Source organism: Curcuma longa, chromosome 6, assembly GCF_044706935.1.
Source record: "Curcuma longa cultivar G26 ecotype Majalengka, Jawa Barat chromosome 6, ITB_CL_G26_1.1, whole genome shotgun sequence".
Lineage (NCBI taxonomy): Eukaryota > Viridiplantae > Streptophyta > Magnoliopsida > Zingiberales > Zingiberaceae > Curcuma > Curcuma longa.
Window position 1 is genome coordinate 808,007 of NC_133866.1, and position 18,493 is coordinate 826,499.

At 36.1% G+C, this 18,493-nt stretch overlaps 2 protein-coding genes across 2 annotated transcripts; one reads left to right on the forward strand and one right to left on the reverse strand.

Annotated features, from left to right (window-relative positions):
* Window positions 1-301: 301 nt before the first annotated feature.
* On the forward strand, window positions 302-2,698 carry LOC141831231 (protein PLASTID TRANSCRIPTIONALLY ACTIVE 10-like; the record flags this gene model as incomplete). Its single annotated transcript, XM_074718644.1, is given in 6 exon segments — window positions 302-394; window positions 572-748; window positions 855-905; window positions 1,427-1,578; window positions 2,219-2,331; window positions 2,334-2,698. Coding segments are annotated over 6 exon segments (915 nt in total), but the record flags the coding sequence as incomplete, so codon positions are not given.
* Window positions 2,699-3,641: 943 nt separating this feature from the next.
* On the reverse strand, window positions 3,642-17,927 carry LOC141830913 (uncharacterized). Its single transcript, XM_074718362.1, has 8 exons — window positions 17,821-17,927; window positions 17,405-17,428; window positions 15,644-15,749; window positions 14,665-14,733; window positions 12,661-13,154; window positions 12,018-12,279; window positions 6,347-6,555; window positions 3,642-3,872 (listed from the first exon to the last, which is right to left on the reverse strand). Exons 1-8 carry the CDS (start codon window positions 17,823-17,825, stop codon window positions 3,806-3,808), a joined length of 1,236 nt encoding a protein of 411 aa, XP_074574463.1. The 5' UTR covers window positions 17,826-17,927; the 3' UTR covers window positions 3,642-3,805.
* Window positions 17,928-18,493: the final 566 nt, after the last annotated feature.

Here is an 18,493-nt window from a genome sequence, read left to right on the forward strand (position 1 = left end):
ATAGAAGATCTAAAGATATAGCCACCTTGTTTTGACCCACGACAAGTATTAACCCAAATATCTGGTGCTATTATATAGTTGTTTTTAGATATTAACTAACAATATAACTTTACATAGAGTTCAATGGCAGGATAAGAAACATTTAGCCAACTCGCAACAGCTTGCTGTCATTGTTGTTTTATCTATATATAATCTTGCTGGTCCTTTACAAGTTCCCTTCAGAATCTTATCATCATATATTATGGTGTTATTTTCATTTGTTTTTCACTTTACTCTTTATTTTATTTATTTTTTCTAACAGCGTGAAACTGGAAGACCACCTATTCCTAGGAAAAGGCCTTCAGTCAAATCAGAAGATCAATCATTGTTATCTGATCACCCATATGTTGATAAGGTATATCTTGATTAGCATGATTGATGAATTCACCTTTTCTCTTTATTGAGTAAAAGTGCCTCCACTTCTTGTAGAGCAACTCCTTTCTAAAGAAAGATCATCTCATTTGTAGTTATCATCTGTTTCTAATTCATCTATCTGGATCAAACAATTTAGTGCTTTCTTGTGAATGCGCAGTTATGGCAGCTGCATAATTGTGAGCAAATGATTCTGGATCATGAAGAGGAAAATCCTGATAAATTTAAGGACAAGACTTATGAGTCAACTGTCCCCGACGTGCTGTTCGACGAAGAAAACAGTGTTCAATATACACAAGCATACTATAAGGAAGCTTTGCTACCTAAAGTAATTCTGGTGAGTGGCTACTTTCATGTTGTTTTAAGATAATTTTTGGTTGATTGTTGGCTTATGAAGAGGAAGTTGATATCTCTTCCATCTCGTTGTTTTTTTCCCTTATCAGAATACAAATATCAAAGAACTAGATCTTGCTGCTGCCCGTGCAGAACGGCAGGTAATCTCATGAAATATGATCCTCTCTTCTCTTTTATGCTTTAGTATCATGTTGCTGGATTAAACGATGTTCAAACTTTTATTATTGGCATTTTTTTATGCATCAAGGGGAAAACATAAAACTTAATATAAAATGTATCTTCAACTTTTTGGCGCAACAATTTTGCATCTCTCTCCTCAAGACCACACTGCTTTATCAGGGTAGCTGCTTCTAGGATTTTCATTTGTACTGTTTGAGGACATCTAGTGTTTTTCTTGGACAATCAAGAAACTAGGGGGAGAATGGCAATCTGTGTAGATAGAAAACAAATACATTTTCTTTTTTTCTGAAATATTGGATTTGCTTGTCAAATATTGCAGGGGATCGAACAGTTGTTTGATGATTGTTTCTCATTCTACAAACTCGAACCAAATGTCCTTTACTATATCCATCTATTTGTCCTTTTTTTCCTTCTTAGAAAAAAGAAGTAAATTTTCATGGTTCATACTAGCGCAAATGAGACATTGATATGTTGCATCCAGCTTAACAACAAATTGAAGAAAGAAGCAGAAGCTAGAGGAGAAGAGTATGAATATCCAAAGATGAGACGAAATGTGGAGATGGATGAGTATGATCTTATGCATTGGCGTAGATCACTAGAAGAAAGGGAAGCCCTTATCAGAGATATCAGTTGGTATGCACTTTCATTTCTGAATAACGCTCCATTAGAATCATCATTAGGTTTTGCTTGTTAGCTATTTCTTGGATCATTCCAAGATTTAAAATTTCAGATTTCAGTTTCATCCTAGAACAGTAGAATCTTGGTGCCCAGCTGTGCCAACATCAGCATGACTGGACCTTGCTGAGATGATTTTCGACGAACTTTGCCCCTTTAATCACTTCCTACTCAGTTTGTATATTCCACAAACAAGAATACATTTGTTTCATAGTCAAATTAGAATTTCATAGAAATAATTGGAAAAAAAATTGTACCAAACATTTTATTAGAAAGTAACTTATCACTAGTAAGTATAAAAAGAAAAATCCAAGCTTATTACTTGTTACTACATACATGTTTTTATGACATTTTCTTTTAGGTTGGTTGGTTCTACTGATTGACAGTAACTGTGTATTATACCAGTTCGATTTTCAAATCACTGTCATACACTTCAGTTGATTTTAATTTGATGGATCTTTCAAATTATTTTGCTTGCGACCAGGGTATTTACAATTGACTAGATTCTGGTATTTATTTAACTCACAAATTTGCTTTCAGCTTGTTGCTATGAACTAATAGTGATCATATGCTTTTGGTTTGTTTACTTCATTGGCAGCCGGAAAGCTCTTGGCCTTCCAGTGGAGGAGCCTGGAAGATACCTAGATGACAAAAAGATTTTTGGAGATCAGTACGACCCGACAAACCCCTTGTATCGGTACGACTATTGGGGGAACCTAAGAACTCCGAGAAGAGCAAGGAGGAGAGGATGGTAGAAGAACACAACAAATCCATTGTCGGGAGAGGTACTGTCTGGTACGAGATGTCCTATGAGGAAGCCATTGAACAAAGGATGCGCCGGGAGGCGCAGAGCAAAGCCACAGCCAAAAAAGTAGAGGAGAAAGAACTTGATGAGGATGAGGATGAGGACGAGGATGACGACGGTATAGATTTTGACTATAGCATTTTTGAAGACTCCACTCATTCATTTTCTGCAAACAAGCCTATTGTAAATGGAACTGAATCTCCCAGCATGTCAGATGAAGGCATGTTCGAGGATTAATATAACATAAAATTTGTTTTTAGCAGATTTGTGTTGTTTGGATAAGTAAGTATTAACAACTTGATCCGTTGAACTATCGATCGATGGTTGAGGCATAGATGTCCTCATGAGTTCAAAAGTATTTTTGACAGATTTGTCTAAGATTTAGTATATTGATAAAAGACATCACGTGTTATGTGACACTGATAAAGGAAGAATTAGTTCAACACCCGCCCAAAAACTTCAGAGGATTTTGACGTTAATAAAACCAACTTGAGCTTTGAAAGTAGAGGTGTCAATTCGTGGGTTGAGCTAGACGAGGGAATATTACCCTGAGTCAAACATGGCTCAATTTTTAATTATGCCGAACTTGACACAAACCCAAACTGAGAACAACCCACTATTGTCTTAACTCAAATGTTTTAAAAAATAAGCTCAAGTCAATCTGGATAGATATAAAATATTTATCTAAAAGAATTTTAAAAAATATAATATATATTTATTTATTTTCTTAAAAAATCTTTTCTTTTTCCTTTTTTTAAAATTAAGATATTTTTTATTATTTTTATTTCTGAAAAATAAATGTTGCCTTGTCTGCCCAAGCACAAGCTGAATCAGGCCAAATCACAGATCACATACCTGACAATCCGAAGTCGGATCTAACTCGAAGGGTATTTTAAAGATTACCCCAACAGGCTATAATTTCGACTCAACTTGCTTGACCCCTCTTGAGTACTTCGATCGACCCACCCTAGGCTATCATTTCGACTCAACTTGCTTGACCCCTCTTGAGTACTTCGATCGACCCACCCAACAGCCATTCAATTCATCCAACCCTTTCAATAACCCAATGCATCCAACTAAAGTCTATCATTTCAATTCAACTTGCTTGATCCACTCAATTCTCAACCCCTCTAACCTAGCTAAGAAGCATATAGTTTCTGTCAAAACGTATCACAAACCAGTTGGAATACATTCTTAGATCATAATATTCCATGGGTTGCGTATTAATTCAAATAGCTCTTGCATAGGAATATAGGTTTTGCAAACACAATCACATGCAAATCGTGGTTTGTTTCGAGCATCATAATGCGGCCAGCAAACCGAACTAGTAATGAACTGAAGACCCATAAGCTATTAGTCTGTTTAAAGCACCACTGTTAATCATTCTTCCTCTTCGGCTTCCTCGAGCCAGTTCACAAATGGCTCCAGAGCTTTCACGAAAGTTTGCCTGCGAAAATTGTAAGGTCATCGAAAGTATGATACAGAATGATTCACAAGGCGAGATAATAGTGCAGAAATAAAAGCAGAATTACTATATTACAATTTAGTCGTGTTGAACATTGGCAGTGGAAGAACTGTACGGAAATAAAGTGTCGACCACTTGGATTCATACCCGCATTGAGCATTCATACCGAGTAAAGATTTCAGTAATTTCTACCGAGTAAAGATTTCAGTAATAGCGTCTATAGGAAAGAAGAGAATATTATGAAAGAACAAGCTAGGGTCTTGCTGCTTGGACAACAGGCGAATGGGAGATAAAAAGTTACAGAGATCCCAAACACTTCATTTTCCTCCCTACCCCACGCATATTCCAAACTTGGGAAGAAAGTTGAGAGACAGATTTAAGTTTAATTGACAAATACACCATTTTGATTGCAAAATTACTTTAATCGCCAAATATATATATATATATAGAGAGAGAACGGCTATGCTGGGCGTCAACCCATACGCGCCACCGTGAGCGCCAGCCAACCTCTCCTCATTGCCGCCGTCGCCGCGCCGCCGTCCGGTCACCGCCGACCGTCGGACCGGGTGCGTTGGACGCGCAGCTCGCCGGCGCTCCGACCGGCGTCGGATTCCGGCCGGATGGTGGCCCGAATCCGGCCGAAAACCGCCAGAAACATGGGAAAGCGGCTGACAGGCGATTTCGGCCGGAATCGAACGGATTCCGGCCGAATCGGGGCCGGAGACTGGCCGGGGTCGACGCGCCAGGCGACGGCGCGTCGACCCCGGCCGGTCTCCGGCCCCGATTCGGCCGGAATCCGTTCGATTCCGACCGAAATCGCCCGTCAACCGCTGGTGCCCACTGTTGGCCGGAAATCGGCGGGTTTCCGGCCAAATCGAGGCCGGAGACCGGCCGGGGTCGACGCGCCATCGCCTGGCGCGTCGACCCCGGCCGGTCTCCGGCCCCGATTTGGCCGGAAACCCGCCGATTTCCGGCCAACAGTGGGCGCCTCACGAACAGCGCGTTTCCTGGCGATTTTCGGCCGGATTCCAGCCACCATCCGGCCGGAATCCGACGCCGGCCGGAGCGCCGGCGAGCTGCGCGTCCAACGCACCCGGTCCGACGGTCGGCGGTGACCGGACGGCGACGCGGCGACGGCGGCAATGAGGAGAGGTTGGCTGGCGCTCACGCGAGCGCGTATGGATTGACGCCCAGCATAGCCGTTCTGTATATATATATATATATATATATATATATATATATATATATATATATATATATATATATATATATATATATATATATATATATATAGTTGAGGTGATATCCTATGTGTCTTAAAATACGCAACCGTATACAACATCAAAATCGGAACGTCTAGAAAAATTCCGAACGCTTGAAACAGTAAATAGTATTATTTTATATTTTATTATTATTTTTTTTTTTTAGTTGGGGTGTGTACCGAATAAGAAGTGTGGGATAATAAGCCGGCACACCCCGTGAATAATCTTAAATGGCAGCAACCATAAGCAAAATAAAAATAAAAATATATATATAATGACACTATTTACTGTTCCAAGTGTCCGAAATTCTTCCGGACGCCTCGATTCTGATATCGCACATGATCATGTTTTTTAAGACGCGTAAGATATCACTCCTATATATATATATATATATATATAATTTACCATTAGAAAGAACACATACAGTCCCTTTCCACCCACAACAACTGATGTCAGTAGTTTCTCTGATAGATGCACTCAAACGCCCTCTCCTCTACGACCTCTTCCCCGTTGGTACTCTTTCCAACCTCTTCCCATCCAACGACTTCTTGACTTTCGACCTCTCCGCTCCAATCTCGCTCCCCACCCACATGGCAAACTAGTCTTTTAAGACAAACTTGAGTCTCAACTTCTCCGCTTCAATCTCTTTCCCAACCATGGCAAAATAGTTTTTTAAGACAATTTTGAAGGATTTACATCCTCTTCCCAAGTAGACAAAATTTAATATTAAAATCTGTATTTGGGACTCTTTTCTTTCCTCAAAGACAACATGAAAGAAAGACAAAAGACTTTCCTAATTATTTATGCTCTCTCAGTCTCTCTATCTTGTTAGCTTTCTATTTTCTCTAGTAGATGAAAGATAAGAGGAAGTCAAGATAGGGGAAGAGAAGCAGCAGGCTAAGTAAAAGCTTTGAAAAGAGTTATGAAAAAAACTCCCCATTTCTATGTTCATAAATAGCCAAAATTTTATCAAAAATCTCCTAGTTTCGTCAAGCCAAATAAACAAGATTTAGGATTTTTAATTTTAATTTCTCGTCTCTCATTTACCATCTCTGTTGTTTTCTCATCCACCACCTTTTTTTTTCTTCCATACTAAATAAGACCAGACATCAGCAAAAAAACCACCTCGCATCCACTCGCACAAGCATCATTTACATCCAAACAAATGAATGGGAAGAGAGGTTAGAGATGCACCTGCCCTTTGGGTTTGCACCCCTTCGGAACCAAAGAAGAATGGTATCTTCAGCAAGTACATCCTGGTCGTAAAGGGACCTTATAATTTCTGGGAATAACTTCATCAATTTGGCATCCTCGTAGCACTGGATCTGAACTTTGTACATCAGTTCCAATTCCAGCTTGCCACTAGTACAGAAAGCATTCAGAAGTCCTGACCAGGTCTTCACCTGATGAAGAAACAAACCCAAAGAGTTATCGCTAGATTTATTGACACATGAAACCAATACCTACCAGGAAAAAGAGCAAACAACATAAATAGTAAGCATAAAGAAATGAAACCATGAAGTAAATCATTAACTCCATCTTCTCCTTGGGAAAAACTTTCAAAGACCTACCAGGCACAAGCTAAAATAGGATTTTTCAAGGTGGCATTATTTTGCATCTGATTTAATGATTCAATAGATTGTCATCATGCTAAGTGCTATTAATGTTAGGTTCTGTAGTATTGTTTATAATTCAAGACCTTATTTAACCTAACTGCACACCCAAATGTATGATGAATTAACGTTGAAATAACTATTTTCAAGTAGCTGTATGAAAACCCCACATGCAATGAAAAATGAAGAAGAAACTTAACTAAGATATGCATGTTGACGCAAATAATTAACACAGAACACACAGAAATTATAGCTAATAGAAATCAAAGGGATTCAGCAAATGGTAAATGAGTATTATAGAATATTCTTACTTCCTTATATATATATATATATTCCTTTTTTAAAGAAATGTGATAAGTTTTCTTTTCTGTATTTTTTAGATGTATCATTTATAAGGTTGTACAAAATGATTTTTGAGGGTTAATATAATTTTAATTTTCAACGTGGTATCTGAGTGCCAACCCTAATCATCTCTCTTGTTGCGCATTTAACAACTGTTATCCCTAGGCATCTCTGCCATTGTCTTCCGGTTGCAGTATGTACAATATCTCCCAACCACCGACAATCCATACCATTTGTATATGGTGAAATTCAGAAGGACCAAAAAAAGACTCAATTCCTCCACAACATCTAACGTCACCTCTCATTAAATTCCACTGACTCTAACCGTCAAACGACACTAAAATCCTCATTCTAGGACATAGACTCAATGGGAACAATCATCTCCAATGATCCCAATCGATGATGTTATTCGTATGTGGCAAACGAAACAACAATTATTTATCTGAAAAAACCAGCTCCGCTCCAAAGGCAGACGACCCAAAATTCACAAGTTAGAAATCAAAATGTCATGTCATGGTTAATTAATAAGAGAAAATTTTCTCCTATATAAGACAATGAGAGAAATCTAGGAAGCAACTTATTCAAATAAGGAGTTCAGAGTTGTTCGAAATAGAAAGTAGCGATTGAGACTGGAGCAGTAAAAATTTCTAAAGCACACATTCTTTTAGTGTCTCATTAAACTGCAATTTACTATCAGTAGACTCGCAATTACAATTGTGTCACTAAACTTTTTATAAATTCTCATGAATTTCAGGTTTTAGATAGTCTAAGATTCGAGAAAGACCATCGCAATGACAAAGAATGATCAAGCTCTATCTATTTGAGGCAAATGATTATCCTAAAAGGAAAGGTCATAATACCAATTAGCCAGTAAGAGTCAAAATCCAATTTCTATTTATCCGAAAGAGGGCAATGCTATGTTATGACACTATACGATTGGCATCCGGATTTATATATCTCAAGAACTTTTTTTTATTTCTTTTCATTAATAAAAATCCGAGTGAGTTTTAATGTGAAAACATGAAATTCTTATTCTAACCTCCCACCTTATAAAAATCACAACTTTTTCCATTAATCCATAATGATGTTTGAGTACCATGTAGGATTAAAAATATTACTGGATCTTATCAGTCCGTAACATTTATAGATGATTACACTAAAAAAATCATATGTAGATCCAATATTTTAAAAATTCAATACCATAGTTTAAACTCAATTCCAAGCTAAAATAATATTTTGAAAACAGATAATGTAAAAGAATATTTTGCATCCATTATTAGTGATTACCTAATTAGTCGAGAATTGTTCATTTAAGCTTTTGTTTTAACACACCTTAGCAAAATGATATAGCCGAAAGGAAACACAATCATCTCCTAAAAGTAGCTCAATCTCTCATGTTCTCTAAACATGTATCAAAATAATATTGGAAGACGTCATACTCACCACAACCTACCTCATAAATAGATACCCTTCTCAAGTCCTAGAATTCCAAACCCACTCATTTCAATTCTTCTTAAGACAAACCAACCACACATCCCATATCCTCCATCCCCATCAAGTTGTTTAGTTGCTCCCCTTTTATCCATATCCATAGCCATAACCAGAAAAAACTTGATCATAAAGCATTAAGTTTATATTCTTGGATTTCTTCTCATCCAAAAGGGTAAAATGCTATTCTCTAATTACAAGAAATTCTACGTGCATGGATGTTACATTTTTTTAACATCGGCCATATTATCCCAAATCTGACATTCACGGGAATAATAGTTTCACACAAAAATATCACCTGTAGGATATCAACACAAAGTTTAATGACCTAAATATTCCCCACAGTTATCAAATCCGGTCGTTACTCCAAAAAAATTTATCCCTACTCACAGAAACGAACTCATGGTTTCATATGTTGACTCACCTAGAGAAATACCTAAAATTCAAAGTACTCCTTCCCTAAAACATTTCCTCTTCTCTATCTGTTAGTCTTTATTCCCTTAAACACTAATTAATCCAAAAACCACAAAGAGCTTATCACCTATTGAAGAGAGATAATAACCAAAGGGAGATAGAGCACCAACTACTCCTTGAGCATATCCAAAAATTGGAAACAAAACCCAAATCAAAAGATCCATAAGGTAACTCTAATCCTGAGTCTTCTGAAAATGGTGATCTTCCTATTGCAAAAAATAAAACGGTGGTAGAGAATGCACAAAACATCCAATTTGTAACTGTGTCATATCAAAGGCTATCTAATAAATAGAGGAATTTTGTGGCAAGTCTAAATCAAACACGGATTCCTAAATCTCACATTACCATAATGGAAGGAGGTTGTTGAAGAAAAGTTTCGAGCACCATAGAATAATGGAACATGGAAGATTATTGAAGTACCACCTGAAAAGCATTTTGTAGGATGTGAATGGATCTTTACAATTAAATATAGAGAAGATGGAAGTATTCATCGATTCAAAGCTTAATTCATTGCAAAAGGTTTCACACGATCCTATAGAATCGATTACTATCTCTGGCCGCAAAGCTAGATTGGTCACTTCATCAATTAGATGTCAAGAATATAATTCTCAATGGAGATTTGTCACATGAGGTTTACATAAACATCCCTCTTAGATTCGAGTCGCAAGCCATAAGGGTTCCAACAATTCCCAAGAGCTTGATTTGATAGATATACTAAGTAATCAAACAACATAATTATCTATAATGTCAATAGCATCACACCCTCTTTGTTAAATGTTCACTACAAGGGAAAACTATCATCATTATACATATATTGTTCACCTCATGGGAAAATTGCCATCATTATTGTATACATGGATGACATTATTCTAACAGAGGATAAGGATATAAAGAGATGAGTACATTCAAGAGTCTAGTAGCTAAAGAATTCAAAATCAAAGGTCTGGGGAAGCCTCAAGTATTTTCCTGGAATGGAAATAGCTTGTTTGAACATAGGAATCTCACTCTCTCAACAAAAATATGTTCTAGACTTCTGAAAGACCATGGAATGCTCGGATGCATGCTAGACTCAACAATCAAACTATGAACCATAGAGGATTATGCAGTAGTTGGTAAATGCAGATGTCATTCACTTGTGGGCAAACTCATATATGTATCACATACAATACCCAACGTGGCTACTCGGTTAGTATAGTGATGTGTGTGTTTCATATAGAATTTTTGACATTGCTCTGCATGCGTTTCATTTCATTGCATTAGCATATTTTGCACACTTACATCTCATTTGCACCATTTTCATTCTTTTAATTTGCGCCATTTTGTTTGACAAGACATGAAATTGAAACTTAATTAGAGTTAAAGAGTCTTGGAACGAAAGTCCACAGCAAGGAACTCTCTAGCCGTGTCCCATGACACAGATGTGTTCCTCCAGACAAAATTAGACGCGAAACGGATCTATCACCGATTCCACAACCTCCTCTCTTTTCTCTTGATTCAAGTTGTAGGATGTTTTCTTCTTTGTCTTTCGGTTGTAACTCTTTCCATAGAGTAATACTCTAGATTTTAAGATGAGGGAGTAGCCCCATGAATTGTTTTATATATATATATATATATATATATATAATGTGTTTATCCATGATCCAATTTTATTGTGCATATATGATTTCAACCGTACATCTTCATATCCCACAGGACGCAGAGAAGGATCGAAAAGTAAACCCAAATCTCCAACCCATAAAGGCCGAGATGTGAGGGGTTGGTCATGAAAGTAATTGAAAATCTCACGAGGACACCATTAGCTATTACAGAGCATAATGGGTCGACCCTGATTCGACGTCACAAAGTAGGGGATGACATCTAGAGGACCGTAGAACATTACGACAGAAGCCTCCCTGAAAAAGCAATCGCTCTAATAAGTCTTTCTTGAAAGTAGGTGTCGCGTTTAGGTAGACATGCTGGTATAATTCTAAAAGTCTATATTGGTATCTCGAGATAGACCATCTACATGCATATAAACATTGAGATAAGAAAGTAAATAGTACTTTACTTAGAGTGTTAACAATCATCGTGGCAAAACCAAAACCCTAGAGTCGTTTCCCAAAATCGACTTTCTCCAACGACTCTTTATGTTTTCTCAATTCGTTTCCTTTCTTTCTCAACTTGCACAACTTTCGATTGTCTAGATAGTCTGCTTTGTGATTCTAATTGCTACTCGATTTTACAATTCCTATGGGATCGATATCTTTTATAACTTGACGATAGTCGTGCACTTACAGTTTTTGCCCATCATATAGTGAGTCAATTTAGTTACAATCCAAATGAAGAGTATATGATTTAATCAACTTCCGCCTACTACATATGCATGGAGAAATTTACTTACATGTCATAGCAAGAATTAATCTGTTGTCTCGAGAACCAATGCAAATGTCGAATTTTGAGCAATGAGACATGGTATATGTGAAGGAATGCGGCTACAAAGACTCTTAAAGTAGTTAACGATCGTTGTTGAAGATCCTATGAGGATGTTCTACGATGACCAATCAGCTACTATCAACATTCCAAAGAACCCAGTGAATCAACATGATGGGACAAAACACATGGAGGTTGATCGTCACTTCATAAAATAAGAGATAGAAGGACTAATCAATCATTGCATCTGCTAACTAGTCTTCACATACGAAACATCCCCATTAAGGATAGGGAAGAACTTTGAAGATTAAGCTTAATCAACATCTACCATCCAACTTGAGGGGAACGTAGAATATAATAGAATATATTCCTATTTTAATTGTTCTTTTTTTTAGGAGATTTGATAAATTTTCTTTCCTTATTTTCTAAATGTTGTATCATGTACTATACAATATGATTTTTGAAAGTTAATATAATTTTAATTTCAAACAGTCAAGACGATCAAAGCTCATAAATAAATAAATAACACAAAAAAATACCTGACGAAGTATAGAATTTGCATTCTGCTGCTGGTTTTTACCAGACCATTGAAAAGTATCCATTAGCATATCCCACAAAATGCGTACAACTTCAACATCGGGTAATTTAGCGTCCTTTACATGCTGTTTTGCAGTTTGTATGACATCTGCGATATCTGTTTCTTCTGCGATCTGGGTTGTTAGTGTTGTTTTCATTTCCTTAAGTTTCACTTCAAATATTTTCTTCTCATTATACTCGACAAGAGCTAACAATCCTTCTTTACTGTAGAAGTTACAACAGAAGGAGAAAGTCAACAATTTTATAGATGAAGAAAGATAAAATGTTGAAAGTTGTTAATAAATTTTTAACATTAATGGCATGCCCTTGTGCTGGAGCATGATACTTATACTAGTATGATAGTCGCCATGCTATGCCCCTACTATATTAAATTTTGTCAACAGACTTATCCGTAGAACATTAAGCTTTTTCATGTGAACAAAAAAAATAAAATTCCAAATGTCATCCTTGTAGATAGTGCAGTGACCCAATTTTTTGTAACCCTAAACACATGTAAAGTTACTCAAAAATATATCACAAAAAAATGCTAAAAGATTAGTAACAAATTGAATGCCATAATACAGATGTTGAAGAAAAAACACTCACGTGAAATGCTCAGAAAAGCATTCAGTAGAGCGCTTGGCAGTGGGAAAACAATCAAGTAGTTTGTCCTCCATTTTACCTCGCTTCAAAAGCAGCATGAGATCATCCAAATTGTTTTCTACCAAATATTCCTTGAAGAAAACAGTAACAAAGGAGAGTACTAGCCCCTTGGCAACGAGATTATCCTTGAGCAATGCTTGGAAGACAGTCTCAGGTGGAAGGCCTGATAATTTCTGAGAGAATGCAAGAGCAGTAAATATGGCAAGTTTCTGTCTTTCGTTCTCCTCGAAAAGTTCCAAGGACTGAAGGAACTTTTGCATAACATTTTCAAGGTTTTTAATCAAAAAGGGCCTTCGCCTTAAAATTTTCTGAATGTACAGAACCGAAGGCAAGATGGCTTCACGTTTAGGCTGGCAATCTAGAACTGAGTAAGGGTGCCTCTCTCCCTCATCAGGCTTTATTGTACCTGGTTGTGTCCGGCCACCAGTGAAGATAACCTAAAGCAGTATCAAGTAATCAGTTGCGATAGCTTAGAAAAAGACAACAGCACCAGGCATTACATTAAACACATCGCTCACAAAGCATCAACTGTTTAAGTGTAAGGTTAGTGATGAAATTCAAAATCCATCCTATAGACCACCCAAAATAGGTTGAATAGGATTTTAACCCAAAATAACCCAAGAGAACTTGACAAAAAAAAAGAAAAACAGACCTAAATCAAATGAATCAGTTTGGTTCTGGTTTCATATTCTCTTTTTTCACATCTTTTGGGGCTATAAAGCATTATACAGAATATGGTATAACTATGGATTTAATAACCAACATTTTTATATATTATATTAGTATGTATACTAAATAAAATGTCATGTAAAACTGGGTTGATTTTTTTTAAAAAACATTCACCAACTGGAAACCCAAACTTACCAAGAAAACCATGCTTTGGGTCGGATTTCCAGCTTAGTCAAAGGTGACCAAGTTCAAATGGTAGGTAAAGAACAAGGAAATAATAAATAGAAAAGGTCACTGGCATTTTAAAAGATTCCGGCTATGGAAACATGCATGCATGTATTAAGAGATTATATCCATGCAAGAATGATGTGCGAAGGAGTTCCATCAAGGAAAGAAGACAACTTCTGGCTCAGATGCAGGGGAAAAGGCCCCAAATCCACTTAGAGGTGAAGAATGGAGCCTCGTGTTTGGAAAGGTCTGCTAGAAACTGTGCAAGAGTAGCTATTTAGAGAAGGATTTGCAGAGATTCACTATACCAGATTTTGCAGTTTTAAACTTGGTAGATTAATTCCAAACAAGATATTTGGAGAACATGAAGGGGATGAAAAACAGGAATACTACCAAACGGAGACTTCCAGTTATGAAATGGCATAAGCTGTTGACGCTGCTCTAAACCATCTTTTACTAAAAGCTGGGTTGGAGGCTTAATTGGAGATGTGGAAAGTGAGTGTAATGGAGGCAACATCCACACAAACCCTACAACTCACCCAATGAAAGTGGGCCTCAATAATATTGAGTTAGGACTGGAAGCTACAATAAATTTGAGATTTAGGAAGCTCGAGGTCTAGACGGATTGCGAAGAATTTTTCTTAGTTCTTAAGATCCAGCTATTAGTGTATGCTGACAAGAAGAACCCATGCTTATGTTGATGAGTGTTGGATTGAAAAACAATTCTTATACACTGCGCAAGGGAGAAGAATGTTCATGTTGATTAATTAGCAAGGAAGCTTTGTCATCTCTGTTTGCTATGGAAGTTTTATTAACCCTCCAGAAGGCCCAGAAATGATAGTTTTATAAGGGTAACTTTGACTATATGAATAAATAGGTTAGTTCTACGACCTCCTTTTCATAAAAAGACATTAATAGTGCAATTTATTACTAAACATGCAAAAGATTAGGTGCAAGATAGACGACGAAACAAGATGTAGACTAAGTCATGAAACAGCACAGAAACAAGAGGGAAATATTTTAGTCAAAAGGAAAATACTCATTAATTACCTCAAAAAAGGTGTCACCATATCTTGAGAAGTTAAGTTCTGATGATTCAATATTCTTCACAACAAGTTCCTGACAGGAGAAGAATTCCAAATAATCCATAGATGTGCAAGAATGAACCGAATCTACAAGTAGAAAATTAGACAAGCAAAAAAAATGATTCTCACTGCCATAATCAAGCTACAAGAGCTAGTGTGGGTTGAACTACATTTTGTCTGGTTATATGCTTACAATTGATTTGTAATTTATGATTTAACATAGTTACATAGCTCCATCAGTATATAATAAGTGAATGCTTCCTAATCAAACATAATTTGTAAATCATAATTGGCATAGTCATAAAGCTACTGCTGATGTTTTAAATCAAGTACATATGCAGACTGAAAATTCTAAAGAGTAAACAAACCTATCTTGTGGAATTGAATATTGATTGTATACGTCCTTTCAAAAAAAAATAAAATGTACTTTTATAAGTCATGAACTGTCCTGCAATGTGAAATGCAGTCTCATTCTTGATTGTTTCAAGATGGCTTTTAAAGAATACAATTTTCACAAATAAACTTCTCTTTCTAATAGATAATTTTTTATTGTCACTCTTGAAATCTTTTCCCCACATCTCTACTTCTCTGGTTCTGTCATTGAATGCCCAGAGGAAATTATCCTAAATCAAAAAATTGTACTTGAATAATCATAAAATGCTTCTAGCTGTTTCCTCTGTAGTGCGCACAGAATTCTAACTTGTTGTTCTCAGCTGATTATATCAATAACCAATCAAGCTACAAGCATAATTTTTACAGGTTGTCAGCACAGCAACTAACTAAATCTTGATTCCAAAATGACAACATATATAAACATGAATAAGATATCTTAATTCTCTTATATCCAACAAGCAACTAAAATCAGGAATTTTTCAAATCTTTATAGCATGATTTGGTGAGAAAATAAGGAAAGTGCTTTTCTAATTGTTCCTTAATAAACATACCAGATCACCAGCATTATCCAGATATATCTGGACCACTGCATCTGCAAAAGCTGCAGGGTCCAAAGGAGCAGCTATATTCCGTTTGCGGGTCTTTATCCGCGTGCCACTGCATTTAAAAAAGAACCGGTTTCATAATTCCTCACATTCCAGTGCTACCTAAGGTCCTATATATTTATCAATGCTTTGTCGTTTATGGTACAGTAAACTAGTACCATTTACAGCAAACAAGAGGAGTTGAATCATCTGAGCATGCACCTTTTTTAAGTTCTTGGCATGTGACAGAAAAACTGCAATTGTATTTGAAAGACCACAAGATTGTGTGGCAGAAATAGAAGAGCGACTGGTTGTACAACATTACAAGAGTGAAAGTTCCCTCACTAAAACTTAGTTCGATATCACATGCACTTTTTACACTAAAATTATAACACTTTTAAGGCTATAAAAAACTAAGAACTCAGCATTGAAGAACTTTAACTTAGTCATAGTGATTGAGCAATCAAGTTGGTCCATAAACTAGAGACGATAAGTAAGGCTTTTGGTTACAGATCTTAAAGCACTTGCTCTTAGAGCATAAGAAAAGACAACTAAATATATTAGAGTAGCAAAAGCATGAACAATCTGATATTTAGCTGTACTAAAAGTCATAAAAAGGTACAAAATCATGGTCTAGATCCTAAAGACCAAAAGATGTATTTGCAGAGGTCAGGTCCCTTTATATGATCTGCAATGTAAAACATGTCCATCCAGCAACATTATTGTGCCGAAGCTGGAATCTTAAACCATATTAACTAAAACTAGAGCAAACAAGCCATCACAAAGTGTGATGCCAAAGTTGGAAGCAAAGATTCTTAACCACAATTTTAAATAGACTCCAAAAAATTAGTTTATCTGATAAGTCAGTTACCATTCTATAACTGACAACAGTACACAATGGAAAAGCAAAATCAATGGATTACTGGTTTGGATTTTCATTTCTCTTCATTTTTTTAGGTAAACTCCTTGTAGGTTCTCTTGGATAACACACCCCTGATAAACAATAGACAGATATAATCCTTCCTCGGTCGATAAGAATTTCTCCAAATCATCTTTGCCTACAAATTAAGCCTGTGGCTGAACCCAAGCCATCACTTAAAGCAAAACAATTAACAAGTTATTATAATTTAGAATTATTATCCTTTATTATCTCTATAATATGTAATTTAATTATAATAAGTAAATTATTATATTTTATTTAAAATAAAGCATAGTTATTAGATTAATCTTTTTAACTACTGATTAGGCACATCTTGGATGCCTATAAATAAGCACAAAGACCTTTGACAAAAAATGAATCAATAAGTTAATTTATTATGAATTAAAAGTCTTTTGGCTATTGGGAGTCTATCTCTTTGATGCGATCCATCTCTTTCCCCTTTCCCTAATTTCAAATGAGATGGGACATGACCACCGGTCACCCTACACCACAACCACCATCATCCTGCACTTTTTCCCCTTCTTACCTCTAATTTTCTATAAGATAAGCCGTGTCCTCATTGCCACCAATCACCATACGCCACAACTTCTCCATAACCACCATCGTCCCACCCTTTCTTTCCTTCTTTTCTCTAATTTACTATAAGGTAGGACGCGGATTCTTATCAAAATCTGTCTTTTTACCGTATCCTTCAAATACCACAATATTGTGCAACGTAGTTTAAACCAGGCAGCAGCATATTTAAGAAAATTAACGGAGTCTGAATGAAGGGAAGCAGATCAACATACCCTAGAGTGGGTTTCTCCTTCGAGCTGCAAAGTATATGAATAAATAAATCAATACGTTGCCAGATACATAAGAAAAATCAACAAACATCTTTGTTTGAAAAAAAAAAAAAAAGAGAGAACTTTGCAACACGAAATCACCATCCAAAAGCTAATTAAGGAAAATGAAGGAATTTCCGCACAAGATGACAATAAATACTCAAGCTATTAATCGAAACGTCGTGTTCATGTCGTGTAAAAGCAGATCTACAACGAAGATTTACAGATCTACCACAAAAAGAACAAAAGAACCCGCTTTAGCATTCAACGATCATGAATTTATTCTTCTGACATCCATCTCGAGAGGAAAGCAAAGCAACCTTCGAAGGCGACAAATCGAGAGGAAAAGAGAAACACAAAGCACGAAGAAGGATAGATACCTCATAAACCAAGACAGAGATCCCTCGATAAAAACCAAGATGGAGATCCCTCGATAAGGCTTCGAACGGCTAGCGGAACTGGAAGGGGCGAAAAAAATCTACTTTTCTGCCCCCAATAACACGAATAAAAACCCTAACTGAGACCCGAAAATGGTTCGGTGACGGTTCGAATCTACGGGTTCGATCGGTTCGAAACCGTTGATTGTGGTTCAAAATTATTATTTAGATTTTTTAATATTATATATATATATGAATATATTTTTAAAAAATATGAATTATCTATATATATAAGAAAATTAAAACCATAATTCATTAGTTGATTCGATATCAAAATCTTCTATTTTATTTTTTGAAAGTTAAAAAAGATTATTGATTGACTTCCAATTTAAAAGGGAGAGAAATCTAAAACATGAAGAGTGAAACTCTGAGAGATATAGGCTTTATTTCTTTTTGCTATCGGTCAAGCTTTTTTATACGGAACTTCCCTCTATCGAAGTATTTCTTTTATTTTTTTAAATTTATGTTCTAAAAATGTCAAAAGTTAAAATAAATCTAAAAGAATATTATATTAAATTCTGAACAATGTCCATTTTATGATATCGATGATTTTTATATTAACATTAATATTACGATAATTTTTTTTAACTACATACTAAATTTTATGTATTATCCA

What these genes read in the sequence shown, in the direction of transcription:
- LOC141830913 (XM_074718362.1), bottom strand. An exon ending in AAGGAGAAACCCACTCTAGG is followed by an intron (nt 15,750 to 17,404) that starts GTATGTTGATCT and finishes TTTTAAATGCAG; the next exon opens with TGGCACGCGGATAAAGACCC. An exon ending in GGTGCAAACCCAAAGGGCAG is followed by an intron (nt 3,873 to 6,346) that starts GTGCATCTCTAA and finishes CAATTTTCGCAG; the next exon opens with GCAAACTTTCGTGAAAGCTC.